Source organism: Tamandua tetradactyla, chromosome 11, assembly GCF_023851605.1.
Source record: "Tamandua tetradactyla isolate mTamTet1 chromosome 11, mTamTet1.pri, whole genome shotgun sequence".
NCBI classification, from domain to species: domain Eukaryota; kingdom Metazoa; phylum Chordata; class Mammalia; order Pilosa; family Myrmecophagidae; genus Tamandua; species Tamandua tetradactyla.
In genome coordinates, this window is record NC_135337.1 from 92,545,107 (window position 1) to 92,561,190 (window position 16,084).

Sequence of the window (16,084 nt, forward strand, 5' to 3'; positions counted from 1 at the left end):
GGACTGGGCAGGGGGACATGATAACGAATGTGTGAGTGAATGTGAGGTTTCCAAAGGAGCAGAGGAGGGAAGGGGTTTTGTGGGAATAGGTAATAGTTCCTGGTACTCCTACTGTGGTCTGAGTTCCTTTTATTGTGGGCCCCTTCCACATATTCAGGAGAGTGAGAGTTGTCCTAGGTCAATCATGAAAGAAATGATATGGCTGGCCACCATCCCTACTACCCTGGGCTCCCCAGGATTGTCCCACTCATTGGCAAAAGCAGTGCAGTCCAGGCTTCCTCATTCTGGTAACTGTGGAATGGGATTTTTTGATTCTGTAAGTGGGAGACCCGAGGGGTGGAGATGTCTTCCCATGGGGCACTCCACTTTCCAATGTCCCCATAGTCTGCAACTGGGGCATGGCTTGCAGGAAGGTTTAGGGCTTGGGCAAGCTTTTGCCCAGTGCCCCTGGTTGCTGCAGTAGAAGCATGCCCCAGGTGAGTCTGCAGTTTTTTGTCCCAGGGAGATGGGAGGCTGGGGTGTGGGGCCATGTCGAGGACCCTATAGGGCCATGGCTAAGAGCTAGTATTTGGTCTTGAGGTTTTCCTCTCTTTCCCTCTTTGCCTCCTCAACGTGGTTGTTAAACACCTGGAAGTCTTCACTGAGGAGTTCCTGCTGTGGAGTCTGTGGGCCTTGTTCAAGCTTCTGAAGCTTTCTTTGGATGTCAGGGGCAGATTGGCTGATGAATTGTATACATAAGTAGAGGGTGCATTCTGGTGGGTTGAGGTCCAGATTGGTGTATTTTGTTACAGCCTCAGTTAGTTGGATCATAAAGATGGAGGGGTTTTCTTCAGGCTTTTGGGTAACTTCCTGGATTTTTTTCATAATCTACCTGGGTACAGGTGTTCTTGAGCATCCCTTCGAGTAAGCAGGCTATCATGTGGTCCCTATTCTGAATTCTGGGGTCCCTGGGTTGGTATGTCCAATCCGGCTCACTGGTGGGGAGTGCCAGATCTGCAGCTGGGTGAAGGTTTCTGTTTTCACCATGATGACAGTCTGCATGTTCTTGGGCGGATTGCCAAAAGCGGCTCCTTTCATCTGGGGTTGAGGTGGCTGTGAGGATGTAATAAAGATCTGACCATGTAAGAAGGTAAGCCTGAGTGAGGTGGACAAATTCTTTACGATATTTGGTAGGATTCTCAGAGAGGGAGCCTAATTTTTCTTCTATTTGGGACATATCTGCCATTGAGAAGGGGACATGAACCCGAACTGGTCCCTCCACTCCTGCCACCTCTCAGAGGGGAAACGTGATGAGATTGGTTTTGGTTTGATGTAGATTTGGAGCGTGTGTAAGGAGGGGAGGGCAAATCCACCTGGGATGTGGAAGCTGGGGTTCGGTGGGGGAATAGGAAGGGACAGGTTAGGGCTTTGGGGACGGGTTCTGTATGGAGGGAGGTCAGGGTCTGGGTTGGTGAAGGTGGGGGTGGGGTTGGGGGAGTGTTTTCCTGGTGCGGGCATGGGGTACCAGCCAGGAGAAGTTGGAGAGGAGAGCATGATTTACATAGGGAAGGTTTGGAGTGGAGATAGAAAAAGGCCTGGAGATACGGTACTTCGGACCACTTGCCATTTTGATGGAGGAAGGAGTCTTGCCCGTTTAGAATGACAGGGTCAAAATTCCCAGATACTGGCCATCAATGTTGATTGTCTGAATTGTATTGTGGCCAGGTCTGGGTTGAGAGTTGGAGGAAATTAGTGGCCTTTAAATCAGGTGTAAACCTAATGCTTTCAGATTTTTTATGAGACAGGCTAAAGGTGAGTCTGCAGGGATGGAGGTCCTGGTCCCCATTTTGAAGGAGGGATAGCAAGGAGGAAGGCCAATTCTGAGAGGCCAAGAGGCCAGGCCTGCAACACCAGGCAGGGTGTCCCCTATCTGGTGAGAGGCTGAAACAGAATCCTTGTTGGGTGGGGAGAGTGTCCCCTACTCTGGCCAGCTGAGGGGACTCCTGGGGTCCATGTCAGGACAGAGAGAGAGAGAGAGAGACAAAGAGAAAAAGTTCTAATGCTACTGAAGAATTTAAAGTCAGTCATTGACTGGCTTCAGCCCTGTGTATTTGTAAATCCTATCAGTTAGATTTTCTGCTGTTGAAAGACAATTTATCTCCCTTCCTTTTGGCTCACACGTTTAGTACTGAAGTGATAACTCTGCCTCCCCTCCTTTCAGCATATGTTCTCCTATTGAAATGATCATGATAACTCTGTTTTGAACTTGCTATCTGAAATGACCTTATCTCCCCTTGCTAAAATCCATAAAAACCTTGAACCTCCTAAACTTGAAGAGACGGATTTAAGGCTGATAGGCTCTCTGCTCTCCTACTATGCACCTAGTAATAAACTCTTTCCCTCTTTGAAACTCCAGTGTCTCAGGAATTAGTTATTGAGTGCATTGGGCAAAAGAATCCATGGCCTTTTTTCCATTAGCTCCATGAATTTTGAGCTAACAAAATTAGCTTGAAACACTCCCATTAGCTCCATGAATTTTGACAAGGGGCCAAATCAACTCAATTGGGAAAGAGTACTGTCATCAACAAATTTTTCTGGTACATCTGAATCTCCATTTACAAAAGAAAGAATGAAGACCACTACCTCACACTTTATAAAAAATCAACTCGAGACAGTGCGACGGAAGTTTAGTGGCAGAGTTCTTGCCTGCCAAGCTATAGATCCAGGTTTGATTCCCAGTGCCTGCCCATGCAAAAAACAAAACAAAACAAAAATAAAAATAAACTCAAAATGGATCAAAGATTTAAATATAAGAGCCAGAACTATCCAACAGCTTGACAAAAACATAGATAAACATTTTCATGAACTTCTGCTGGTAATTCTTAAATTTCACACTCAGAACACAAGCAATAAAAGAAAAAATAGATGAAGGGACTCTTCAAAAATAAACTCTTTTGAGTCTCAAAGGACTTTATCATGAAAATATAAAGACAACCTACACACAATAGGGGAAAATATTTGGAAACTACATGTCTGATTAAGGATTAATATCCAGAACCTAAAGAAACCATTCAACTTAATAAAAAAAAGATGGACAAGGCAATTAAAGAAAGGTAAAAAAACAATTATATATCTCTACATAGAAGATAGACAAGCAATATAAAAGCACATGAATGGATATTCAACATCAATATCCATCTGGAAATTGCAAATCAAGACCACAAAGATATACTATTTTACAACCATTAGAATGGCTATTATTAAGAATGAAAAGAAAACTACAAATATTGGAGAAGTGGAGAGATAAGAGTACTTGTTCTCTTCTTGTGGCAATGTAAAATGATGCATCCATTCTGGAAGACAGGTTGGCAGGTGCTCAGAAAATCATGTAGAGCATTACAATATGATCTGGCAACCCCACTACTAAGTACATACCCAAAATAATTGAAAACAAGCATCGTAATAGTATTTGCACAGTGATGATCATAGCGGCATTATTCACAATTACCAAAAGATGGAAGCAAACCAAATGTCCATTAGCTGATGAATGGTATGTGCATACAATGGGATATTATTTAGCTGTAAAAAGTAATTAAGTTCTGATACATGCATCAATATGGATGAAACTTGAAAAGGCTATTTTGAGTGAAGTAACACAGACACTGAGTGACAGGTATTGTATGAGCTCACTGGTATGAAATAATTACAACTCTTAAATATAATGACTATTGAATATAATGATAAATACAATAATTATTAATACAATAATGAAAATGGGCTTCCTTTTGTTGTAACAAGTGTACCACACCAATGCAGGGCTTAATAATAGATTGGAATATGGGAATACTTTATTTTATGCATGGTTTTTCTGTAGACCCACAACTGCTTCAATAAAAAAAAAAGATTACCATTGGGATTCTATTGCAGGTACCTCAGAGATATTGGAATAATATGCATGTTTGTGCAGAAATAACTTGTGACCCCAAATAAGAACATTCCATTCCTGAAGAATTATTGCACAGGATTGCAAGATCTAGTGAAAGTCATCATGTAATAATGAAGACAAAATAATTTTGAATATAAAGGATATGAAGCAATGGATGGTAGAAGATATAAGAAGTTTATTCACCAACATGTCCTAAAATGTTTATGAAGAAACCCAAAGATAGGGAAAACATTTTTTAAAAATCCAAAGATTCTTATTTATTATCCAATAAAATAATACAAAACATGAGAATCAGCCATGAACCACTACAAATAAACACTCTTACATATGAATTTGAAATGTTCTTATTTCAATAAGTAACTGTAAATACCCAAAACAATAATTTCTTATACAATGCTTGAGTTACAATTTTATTTCATCATATTTAAGGCCATATCTGGCAGTATGGCAGTTTCTACTTTCATGAACTTATCCAAGATACACAATTTCCTTATTGAGTTTTTGATTCTTGTAATCACATCATCTCCTCTGACCCAAGACAAGTGAATTCTTTACGGCTCTATTCCCAAAGAATGTTTTCAGAGCTGCCTTTATTTCTTTATTCCTCAGACTGTATATGAAGGGGTTCAGCATGGGTGTGACCAAAGTGTAAAGAACTGAGGCTGTTGCATTTGAGTCTGTGTTGTGCAAAGCAGCAGAAGTAAGGTAAACACCCAGACTTGTACAGTAAAATAAGGCAACCACTGAGAGGTGAGATGCACAGGTGGAAAACGCCTTATATTTCCCCTGAGCTGTCGAGATTGCACGGATGGAGGAAACAATCTTAGAGTAAGATACCAAGATACCAGCAAGTGGAGCCACACCCAGCAGCCCAGATGCAAAATACAGCAATATGTTGTTGACGAAGGTATCAGAACAGGCAAGTTGGACCATCAGATTCAGTTCACAGAAAAAGTGTGGGATTTCCAAGTGCATGCAATAGGACAGCTGCAATGCGGCTGAGCTTTGTAACAAGGAATGCAGGGCACTAATGAACCAGGATCCCAGAACCAGCAGTGTACAGATGCAGGGATTCATGATGACTGTGTAATGGAGGGGGTGACAGATGGCCACAAATCGGTCATAAGCCATCACAGTCAGGAGAATATCACCCAACCCTGCAAAGAGTACGGAAAAGTACATCTGGGCAAGGCAGCCTTCATAGGTTATGATTTTGCTATGCATCTGGATGTTAAATAGCATCTTTGGAACAGTGGTGGAAGTGAAAAATATGTCACAAAAGGAAAGATTAGAGAGGAAGAAGTACATGGGCATGTGGAGGTGGGAATCAGTGATGGAGGCCAGGATGATGAGCAGGTTCCCAAAGACGGTCACCAGATACATGGACAGAAACAGCAAAAAGAGGAAGGACTGCAATTCCAGGTCCTCTGAAAATCCCAGAAGAAGGAAATGGGAAATTTGTGTATTATTTTCTCCTTCCATTTGAGGGATGTGACTATGAAGTAAGAGAGAAAGAATGTGACTAATTTTCCCAAAACTGGGCATTAACAACCCCATGGAAATGGTGTCATTTCTGCATCACAGTCAAAAACTCAATTTCTATATTTTGTTTATTCATTTAGATCCCTTTGCTGATGTTGTTATATTGTTCCTGATTAGGTATTCTTGACCCACTGACAATACTTACCTCAAGAAATTATATATTTTACAATATTTATCACAACTTTATTCATTCATTTGAGTAATATATCTTGAGTTCAGGCTTTATGCCAAGCATATTCTAAGCAAAGGGTATATGGTGTGGAGACTATAAAATATCTACCATCTGATGATGGACAAAGAATAGAACAAATAAAAAGCAAATAACCTGCCATTAGATGAGAAGTGCTACAATGTAAGAAGAGAAAGCAGGTAAAGGAAGAGAGTGATATGCCATAGGATTTTTACTGGCTATGCAGGCAAGAAAAGAGTTCTCAAGGCTGAGCATGCAAGAGTCACAAGAATGTCTGGATAGTGTATTCCCAGAAGGGGTATAGCAAGTGGGATTGTTCTGAAATTGGGTCTTGTTTATTCAATCCATGTGGCAAGAAGAAAGAGCAACAGGGATTGATCAGAGAGGGGCAGAGAATGTTGCAGAATGAGCTAGCCTTGATGCTGCTGAAAATTCAAGATGCAGGGAATTTCTTATCCATATGCTGCACTCATGAATTTTATTAATAAGGTTTAAAATGCAGACCATGAATTTAATGGATGCTCTCCTAAAATCCATCTGTGTATTTGGGTGATGACCTTTGGATTATAGAAAAGATATTTGGAGTACTTGAGCCCAGGTCACTCTGTTCTGAGAACTTCCACACCTCACCAGACATACTCACAGTGACACACACACAATATACACATACAGAACAAAACACAGGCACACAAACAGACACACATGCACATACACAACATACTGCAGACACTCATGCCCCCCCACACAGATATATAGCACATCATGACCTCTTGGGAGAATAGCTGCTCTGCTCACCATTAGCCCCATAGGTAAGGCCAGGAGGGAATGCAACGAGAACTTTCAAAATCAGACTAACTTTGCAGAAAATATTTAGAGATGGAACTCATATATTTCAATTAGTAAATCTCTAATTGACATGATAACTAGAGGAATGTTTTGGTATGGTTGATTTCTACCAAGTATTTAAAATAATATTTAAAAATATGCATAATAAACAAAGATTAAAGAATGAAATGGACTTCAGCAAAAAGAAAAAAATATATAAGCTGAAGTTATCCCTGAAATTCTCTGATAAAGAAAAATTTATTTGTCTCTGGTGGTATACCAACCCTGGTTATGTCACCTTCATGCTGGCAAAAACAAGTAAAAGAACAAAAGTCAATACTCAAAAGAAAAGCAATGATTTCTTTATAATAGTTTCTAGACATCATAGAAATTGAGTATACCAAGAGTACAATGAGAAAAGGTAGTAAATAACTAATTCATGAAAGAAAATATAATAAGTAATATGAATATTTTGGATTTTTCTGTGAAATAGCTGAAAACCTAAAAATAGTATTAAATTCAAAATTTTTGAATCAGACCAACTTGGTTTTGTATCTCAGGTCATCCACATAAGTTGTTTGAATGTTTAAAGCAAATGAACATTCTGAATCTTAATACCTTCACTTTTACAATGGGGTTTATCTTCAGAGATAAAATAAGGATAGCATGTATTCATCCTGCTAAGACGGCTGGCAAACATAATCAATATATGTGAAAAACCCAGCAAAGTTCCTTCCTACTTTAAATTTCCTCTTGTGAGGAAATGTGGTTGAATTTTCTTTTCCTTCTGAAATGTCTCTATCCCACCACCCTATTTTGATTCTTTTTTATCCCTCCCAAGAACCACATCCTGGAACCTGTCTAGACAACGTGCACATTAACCCAAAAATCTTTCTAAGTTACAAAGGTAATCAACAAATTCCATCACTTGAAACCCCAACTCCTCCCTCCTGGAGAACCAAACCATCATTCCCTGTGTTCAAACATAAGCTGGATTCCTTATGGTTTATCTGCCCATATCCCTCTTCATTAAGTCCTGTCATCACTTGATTTCTAAAATATTGGTCTTGACTTGCGCCTTCACCAGCACATACAGTTCCACTACTTGGAAACTTAAAACACACGCATCCTTACGCTTGGGTTATCCCCCATTGCTCCACATGGAATTGTTTCACTACCATTCCTTCAGGAGAACACCAACTCCCCTTCAGGATAGTCTGGCAACATTTGTTTTTTGAACCTCATTGTTCACACCTCCAGAGGAGGAAGATGGTAGCTTCTTCTCGGTTCTTAATTTGTGTGGTAGGGGTCATGAATATATGTTGCTTTTATTGCATTCCATTACTCTGTCCTTATGAGAGTGAGAGCACCTCCAGGGATGTGACCTTGTTCTACATACATTGTAACACATACCTCTTTAATTTGCATCAAGTTATAATGTTAATTGGTTAAATATATATTGTGTTAATGATTCAGTTTCAAAGAAATTGCTGATTACAAGAGAACGAGAAGATGCAGGGAAATTCTAAATTATGTATGAGGGGCATGCTGGAGGTATGCTTTCCACATTCTGAGATTAGAACTTTCCCGTGGGTCAAGACTATATTTTGAAATATTAGAGAAAAGAGAATAAGTGGAACACATTAGAAAACATCAGAAAGCCTCAAACATACTAAGGGTATGTAGAAATGTGTTTCATTAATTTTTTTGGTCATGCAAGTGTATGTATGTTTATGTATGTGGGTGGGTGTTGTGTGTGGTTCATTTCATTGCTGTTCACAATGTCATGTAATTTTACTTGGCACTAGGATAGAAATTGTGGAAGCCATTGGAGAAAAGGAAAAAATAGATTAGAATAAATGGAATTCTTGCATTTCCAAATGGAAAGGCATTTGGAAGTGACAAATGGAAGAGCAAGGTTGGAAAGGGAACAAGAAGCCAAAGTGGAAGCTGAGGCTCCTCCAGACTCAAGAGCCACAGCCTGAGCAGACTATTATTACTATTATTTTTATGCCTTGCCATGGTCTCTACATCAGGCCTTGATCTACTTGTTTGTGCTGGTCTTGTCCCATATTAGTATTATAACCCCACCGATTAGTCTCTGGTTGAATCATAGATGAAGCAAGTGCCAAACTCACTTTTTTTTGTGGCATTATTTTCCTTATTACTTTAAGGCTTTGGGTTTTGCCTTCCTTTTTTTCTCTCAAAAATCCAATGGGCACATTCTTGTCACCGTTCTGTTCCTTGCCCAATAGGCAAAGGTCTTTCCAGACAGTCCTCTATAATATTCTGCACAAACCGTGACAGTGTGGGCTCTTAATCTGATTTAACATGGTCCATATAATGTATCCTTGAGAACTTTATGTCATTTACACAATTATTATTGTACTCTCAGTTCTTCAGTCAAATGTATATTCAAGTATATATCCTCCATGTGCTTTATTCTCTTTTGAGTTTTCAGGAAGTTTTGTGAATAGTATACACTACTTCAAACAACAAAATTAAAGATAAATGTGAATTTTTCCAAATCAAAAAAAGGCAAGAAGAATGAAACCAGGTTATATCTAGTTGTTTAAAACAAATACTTTAGACAATATTGAATGAAACACCTAAGCTTAAATTCTGAAATATAAAGAAAAAATCTATAATTTAATAAAATTGACATGAACTGAAAACAAAATAGAAAAACCTGATAATAAAATAATATACAGATACACTTCTTAAAAATGCATGTGGGAAGCAGTGCCAAAAGTTAGAATTTCATCCCACATAAAGATATGTGGAATTAAATATGCTTGTGAATAGGATGATAGAAATACTTAAATCATAAAGAATACTTAGTTCCAAATAATGACAGACGAGATGTAACTTTTAGAAATAAATCAAACCACAATAGGAAAAGATAAATAAAGAAAAACAGAGATGAGAAACAAAATGTCAATCTTGTAATTTATTTAAAAATTTGACAGGATTTTATATGATTGAAAAGCCCTGGTAGAAAGCCAACATGTAGCAGTAATAGATTTTAACATACAAAGTGTAACTTTCAACAATCCTGCCCAATTATGTCAATACAGGCATGAAGGAATTGCAAACACCAAAACTGGTGAGTAACCTGTAGTTGTATCTTCTGAAAAATTTTAATGAAAAACAAGAACAAAAACACTCAGACCCAGTTATACAAAAAGAAGAATGATAATTTGTAGTGGAGAAAGTGAATGCCTAATTAACCAACATATATTTAATCTCCACGATAAGAGAAGAATTTTCAAGTAAAGTTTTTAATATAACCTTTAGTATACCTTTTCCTTCAAATAAAATTTATCATTTTTCATGTGAATATCTAACGTGAAGCTGTATGTATCATGTACTGATATTATAATATATTATCAACCTCCTTTAGACTGGAACTTTACCATTAATTCAGAAGAATGCTCAAATATATCTTGTCTTGAAAATAAAAAAGAAATGCCATCACTGCAATGAACATACCTCCACTGCTAATTCCCAAATTTTCCATACTCATCTCAACCACCAAGCTCCTTGGACTAATCTGCTTTTCCTGAATCAACTTTATTCCTCAAGGCCCTTATTCTAATTGGGCTTTCACTTCTACTACTAATGGTAAATTAATTCAATTTAAACTTCTAGTTTTTTAAATATTATAAATAAAATGTATGACACTAAGAAAGCAGGAAATCAAGCAATCAGATATCTTGGTCCTAAGTAGAATCAATTGGTGCTCAGATGATCTCAGATTAAATCTCAGCTTCACTTCAACATGACCATTTCCTGCTGTATCTAACTGGTTCTTTGACTTACCTGGATGGTTTTTCTGAGAGGAACTTCTCCATAGGGAAGTCTGCATTTCTTCCTGAGTATTTGATAATGGAGAGTAAGCTCTGTCCCCAGGCAATACAGTAGAAAGGAGTCAATCATTGGTACCCCAGCCAAATTTAAGACTCTAGAAGCAGCAACCATTTACCATTAATCTGAGGGATAGCCATAGAGGAGGTATTTTCAGGCTTGTTATAGCTTCTCCTCAGATACATTTTCCCCTTGTCACTCCAACCATGGGTTCATAATATCCCTTGAGACACTAGTCTTAAGAGAAAGAAAAATATTCCAGATGATTGTAGATACTTAAAACCTTTTTTTGTTTCTTAGAGCTAATCTCACAAAAGCCTATCACATTCTTTGCATTAAAGTTTCTCCCAGGTCTAAGACTGATGAACATGTCTTGTCTAGGTACTTTGAATTTCCAGTCAAAATTAGCACCACATTCAAACAATCATGTCCCTTCCAGCCCAAGATCACACAGGATAATGGACAACAGAATGGGCAAATTTACAGCTGTTCTTTAGCTGCTCATTAACGTGGTCCCTCTTTCCTTCATTAGTGCATTTACTTGTTGCTTTATCCCTTGAGCCATCACTTCCCTTTGGGAAGCTGGTACAGAGAGAAGAGAAATAGTTCCTGCTGATCCTTTGTTCCCAAGATATCATCTTGCATCATGCATATTGAAATTTTATCACTCCTTCTCCTCAGGGATCCTACTAACTTGCAGAGATATAACCTTCTAGTAGGTTTCACATCCTTTGTATTAAAGTTTCCACCATCTGCAATGGAAGAAACCATCCTCATTACTTCTTGGATATCTAAAGCATTGACTTGGGGTGGAGATACAGCTCCTATTTACTCTCCAGAACATTGTTTTCCCTTTCTCAACAAAGTGAAGAACTTTGCCTCTTGGATATACAACCACATGCACAGTAAAGGTTTTAGTATAAACCTTGGCTTGATGACAATTTTTTTTCCAATTAGGAATTTCCTGCCTGTAATGCAAGTTTAGATTTGCCATTTAGTGTTTTGTTTAAAAATAAACTATTTGTGAATTTTAAAAAGGTATATATTTTATCTCTTTATACCACATTACCTGAGTTTAGCAACTTGTTAGAGATTGTCTCATTGAATTATGACAAAAATCCATTTGTAAGAATAGTGCTATTGTGAAACCATTTCTACATTTGCAGAAGTGGGTGGAGTACAAAAAATTAAGTGTATGCCTGAAGTTATCAACTGAATAAGGGATGGGACATTGTTTGGAAATCTGCAAAGATATTTCAAGTTATCAGTCACTCAGCCAGTGGTTCTTAATGTGGGTAATTTTGGCCCCTTGGGATTATATAGCAATAACTGGAGATATTTGCACTTGATCAACAAGCAAGGTTGTGGTCCCAGTAGCATCCAGTTGAGAAAGACCAAGTATGTTGAAATCCTACAATTATCTCAACAATATATTGGATTCCAGCAAAAGTTCTCTGTTAGATTTTTATCTGGCTTTTACTTTAATAATTTAATTAACTGGTTAGTTATTTTATTATAGCAACATACATAAATGTAAAATTTGACATTTTAATAATGTGCAAGCACACAATTTGGGGGCATCATTTGTTTTTACAATGTTCTGTTACCATCATCATTTTCCACTAATAAAATGTTTCACCACCCCAAACAGAAATTCTTACCTGTTCAGAAATAACTCTTCATTCTTCCCCTACCCTGCCCTGTAACCTAAACTTTCTGTTTCTTTGAATAATCCTTAATATCCAGAGATTCAGGCAAATCAAAGGTCCAACCTCAGGTGAATGGAAAATCTCAAATCAGTAACTCAACCTCACATCTGGACAGACCAGAAAAAGAAGGGCAAATAAAATCAAAGAAGGAAGGAATTAATAAAGATTAGAGTGGAAATACATTAAAAAGTGGATAGGAAAGCAATTGAAAAAAATGAATAAAACTAAGGTTGATTCTATGAAAATAGCAATACAGTTTGCAAAAGTTTAGGTAAACTGGGAAGGAGAAACTATATAACAAGATAGCCCAATTCAGAAATATAGGAAGAGATATTACTACCAACCTTACAAATGTAAAAAGGGTTATGAAAAGATACTATGAATAATTGTATACTCTTTTAGTTTGCTAAATGTTCCAGAATAAAATATACCAGCAATGGAATGACTTTTAAAAAGGGAATTTAAGTAAGTTGCATATTTACAGTTCTAAGGCCATTGAAATTCCAAACTAAGCTATCCAGAGAAAGATACCTTAACTCCCCAAAAAAGGGCTTCTGATGTTTGGGGTTTCTCTCTTAGTCCAGGAAGGCACATGGCAATGTCTGCTAGCTTTGTCTACCAGCCTTTCATTCAAATGGGGCATTTTCCTTCAGCATATTCAAAGGTCTCTGGTTGTGTGTGCTCTTTGGACACTAAAACTTTTTCCAAAATGGCTCCTTCTTAAAGGACTCCAGTTAGTGATCTCAACTTGAGTGGGTGGAGACACATCTCCATGGAAACTAGCTAATCAAGTGGTACCACCGACAATTGGGTGGGCCACATGTCCATGGAAACAATTAAAGAGAGCCAAGCCCGCAATACTGAATGAGGATTAAAGAGCATGGCTTTTCTGGGTTCCACAAAAAATTCAAACTAGCACAGATGCCAACAGATATAATAACCTGGATGACGTGAACAAATTGCTAGAAACACAAATTACCTAAACTGTATCAAGAAGGAATAAAAGATCTCAAAAATAAATATAAAGTAAGGAAAGGAAGCAAGCCTCCTAACAAAGACAAGCCCAGGATCAGGCAGCTTCCCTGGTGAATTTCACCAAAACTTCAAAAAAGATTGATTGCTAATTCTTCATAAACTCTTCCAAAAATTGAATATGGCATGATAGGTCCACACATATTGTTTGAGGCCAGCATCAACTTAATACCAAGCCACATAAAGGAATCACACAAAAAAGGAAAATACTTAAAAAAATTAATTTATTTATTAATTAAAAAAATAACAACAAACAAAAACATTAACATATGATAATTACATTCTACATATATAATCATCAATTCTCAATATCATCACATAGTTGCATATTCATCATTTCTTAGAACATCTGCATCAATTCAGAAAAAGAAATAAAAAGACAACAGAAAAAGAAATAAAATGAAAACAGAAAAAAAGATTATACATACCATACCCCTTACCCCTTGCTTTCATTGATCACTAGCATTTCAAACTAAATTTACTTTAACATTTGTTCCCCCTATTATTTATTTTTATTCCATATGTTCTACTTGTCTGTTGACAAGGTAGATAAAAGGAGCATCAGACACAAAGTTTTCACAATCACACAGTCACATTGTGAAAGCTATGCCATTATACAATCATCATCAAGAAACATGGCTACTGGAACACAGCTCTACATTTTCAGGCAGTTCCCTCCAACCTCTCTATTACATCTTGAATAACAAGGTGATATCTACTTAATGTGTAAGAATAACCTCCAGGATAACCTCTCAACTCTGTTTGGAATCTCTCAGCCATTGACACTTTGTCTCATTTCACTCTTCCCCCTTTTGGTTGAGAAGGTTTTCTCAATCCCTTGATGCTGAGACTCAGCTCATTCCAGGATTTCTGTCCCACGTTGCTAGGAAGGTCCACACCTCTGGGAGTCATGTCCCATGTAGACAGGGGGAGGATGGTGAGTCTGCTTTCTGTGTTGGCTGGAGAGAGAGGGCACATCTGAGAACAAAAGAGGTTCTCTTGGGGGTGACTCTTAGGCTTAAATTTTAAGTAGACTTGACCTATCCTTTGTGGGGTTAAGTTTCAAATGAACAGACCCCAAGAGTGGGGGCTCAGCCTATAGCCTTGGCCATCCACACTGCTTGTGAGAATATCAAGAATTCAACTTGGGGAAGTTGAATTTGTCCCCATTCTCACCATTCCCTGAAGGGGACTTTGCAAATACTTTTCCACTCACTGATTGAATCACTCTGGGATTCATCGGGGCATCACTCCGGACAAACCAACAAAATCTCGTGTCTTACCCAAGAGTCCAAGTACTTATGGTGTTCAATCAAGCTATCTACATAAGTTATATTAGGAAATGCACTAGTCAAAATATAAATTTTGTGCAAAATAAACATTTTTTGCTTTAGTCTCACACATAAGTTGAAATTTTAAAATATTAATTACCATCTATTTTCAGCACCCTGCAGTAAGGACATTCCTTTGTTCTTCCTCATGCACAAACATTTTTAAAATTTGTACATTTAGCCACTATCGTTATACACTCTAGGCATTCCTAGATTATACCATCTCAATCTTTATCTTCTTTCTTTCTGAAGACATCAGACGTTTTTAAAAAAATATGCACCACGACAAAGTGGGATTTATCACAAGAATATAAGGTTCTTTCAACATAAGATAATCAATGTAGGACACCACATTTTACAATGTGAAAATGCATTTTACAAAATCCAGCAGCTTTTCTATATAAAGACACAGAAAAACATATAATAAAGGGAATTTACTCATGACTAATGGCATATATGAAAACCCACATATAATATCATCCTCAATGGTAGAGACTGAAATATCCACAAGAACAGAAATAAGTCAAGGATACCTACTTTCACAGCTGCTGTTCTACATTATACTGAAGTTCTAGCCAGAGCAGTCAGGCAAGAAAAACAAACAAAAGACATCCAAATTGGAGTGAATGAAAGAAAATCTATCTCTCTGAAACAACATAATCATATTGAGAAAATCCCAAATACTCCATAAGAAATATTCTAGAGCTAATAAGTAAAACAATTTTGGGGTACAAGATCAACAAACAAAAATTACTTTGTTTTGTTCCAGTTTCCTGACTCCTAAAGCAAATACCATGCAATGAACTGATTTAAACAATGAGAATCTATTGGCTTACAGTTTTTAGGCTAGAAGAAGTCCAAATTCAAGGCTTCCTCAAGGTGACCTTTTATTTCCCCAAAAGACTATAGTGTAATGGGGCTGGCTGCCAGCAACTCATCCTTCAGTGTTGTCAGTGTTTGCCTCTTGGACTTTGGGGCACTCTGGCTCAGAGCATAAATATTTATGATTGTCAGGTATTCTTGTGGAATTGTTCCTTTTATTAATACATAGTGTACTTATTTGTCTCTTTTAATTGTTTTACATTCAAAGTCTTATTTGTCAGATATTAGTATAGCTACTCCCACTCTTTTCTGATTGTTTTTTGCATAGAACTTATCTTTTCCAAACCTTTGAATTTCAACCTATTTTTGTCATTGGGTCTAAATTAGTCTCCTGTAGAGTGCATAAAAATGGGTCCTGTTTTTAACCAGTTCTACCAATATATGTCTTTTCTCTCCTTTTTTAGCATGGGCAGGCACCAGGAATCGAACACGGGTCTCCAGCATGGCAGGTGAGAACTCTGCCTGCTGAGCCACCTTGGCCTGCCCTACCAGTCTATGTCATTTGATTGGGGAATTAAGTCCATTAATATTTAATGTTTTTTACTATAAAAGCAGTACTTTCTTATACCACTTTGTCTTTTGGATTTCATATGTCATATTCAATGTTTTTCTCTTTTTAACTTTACTGATAGTCTTCATTTCTATATGCTTCTCCAGACCACTCTCTCCTGCCTTTTCCTATCTGCCTATAGTGCTCCCTTTAGTATTTCTTACAAAGTTGGTCTCTTAGTCAAAAATTCCCTCAATAATTGTCTGAAAATATTTTAAACTCCCCCTCATT

At 37.5% G+C, this 16,084-nt stretch overlaps 1 protein-coding gene across 1 annotated transcript; it reads right to left on the reverse strand.

The window, feature by feature from the left end:
* Positions 1-915: 915 nt before the first annotated feature.
* LOC143649242 (olfactory receptor 7A17-like) lies at positions 916-5,407 on the reverse strand. Its single transcript, XM_077119409.1, has 2 exons — positions 4,481-5,407; positions 916-1,092 (listed from the first exon to the last, which is right to left on the reverse strand). The coding sequence occupies exons 1-2, from the start codon at positions 5,405-5,407 to the stop codon at positions 916-918; spliced, it is 1,104 nt and encodes a 367-aa protein (XP_076975524.1).
* Positions 5,408-16,084: the final 10,677 nt, after the last annotated feature.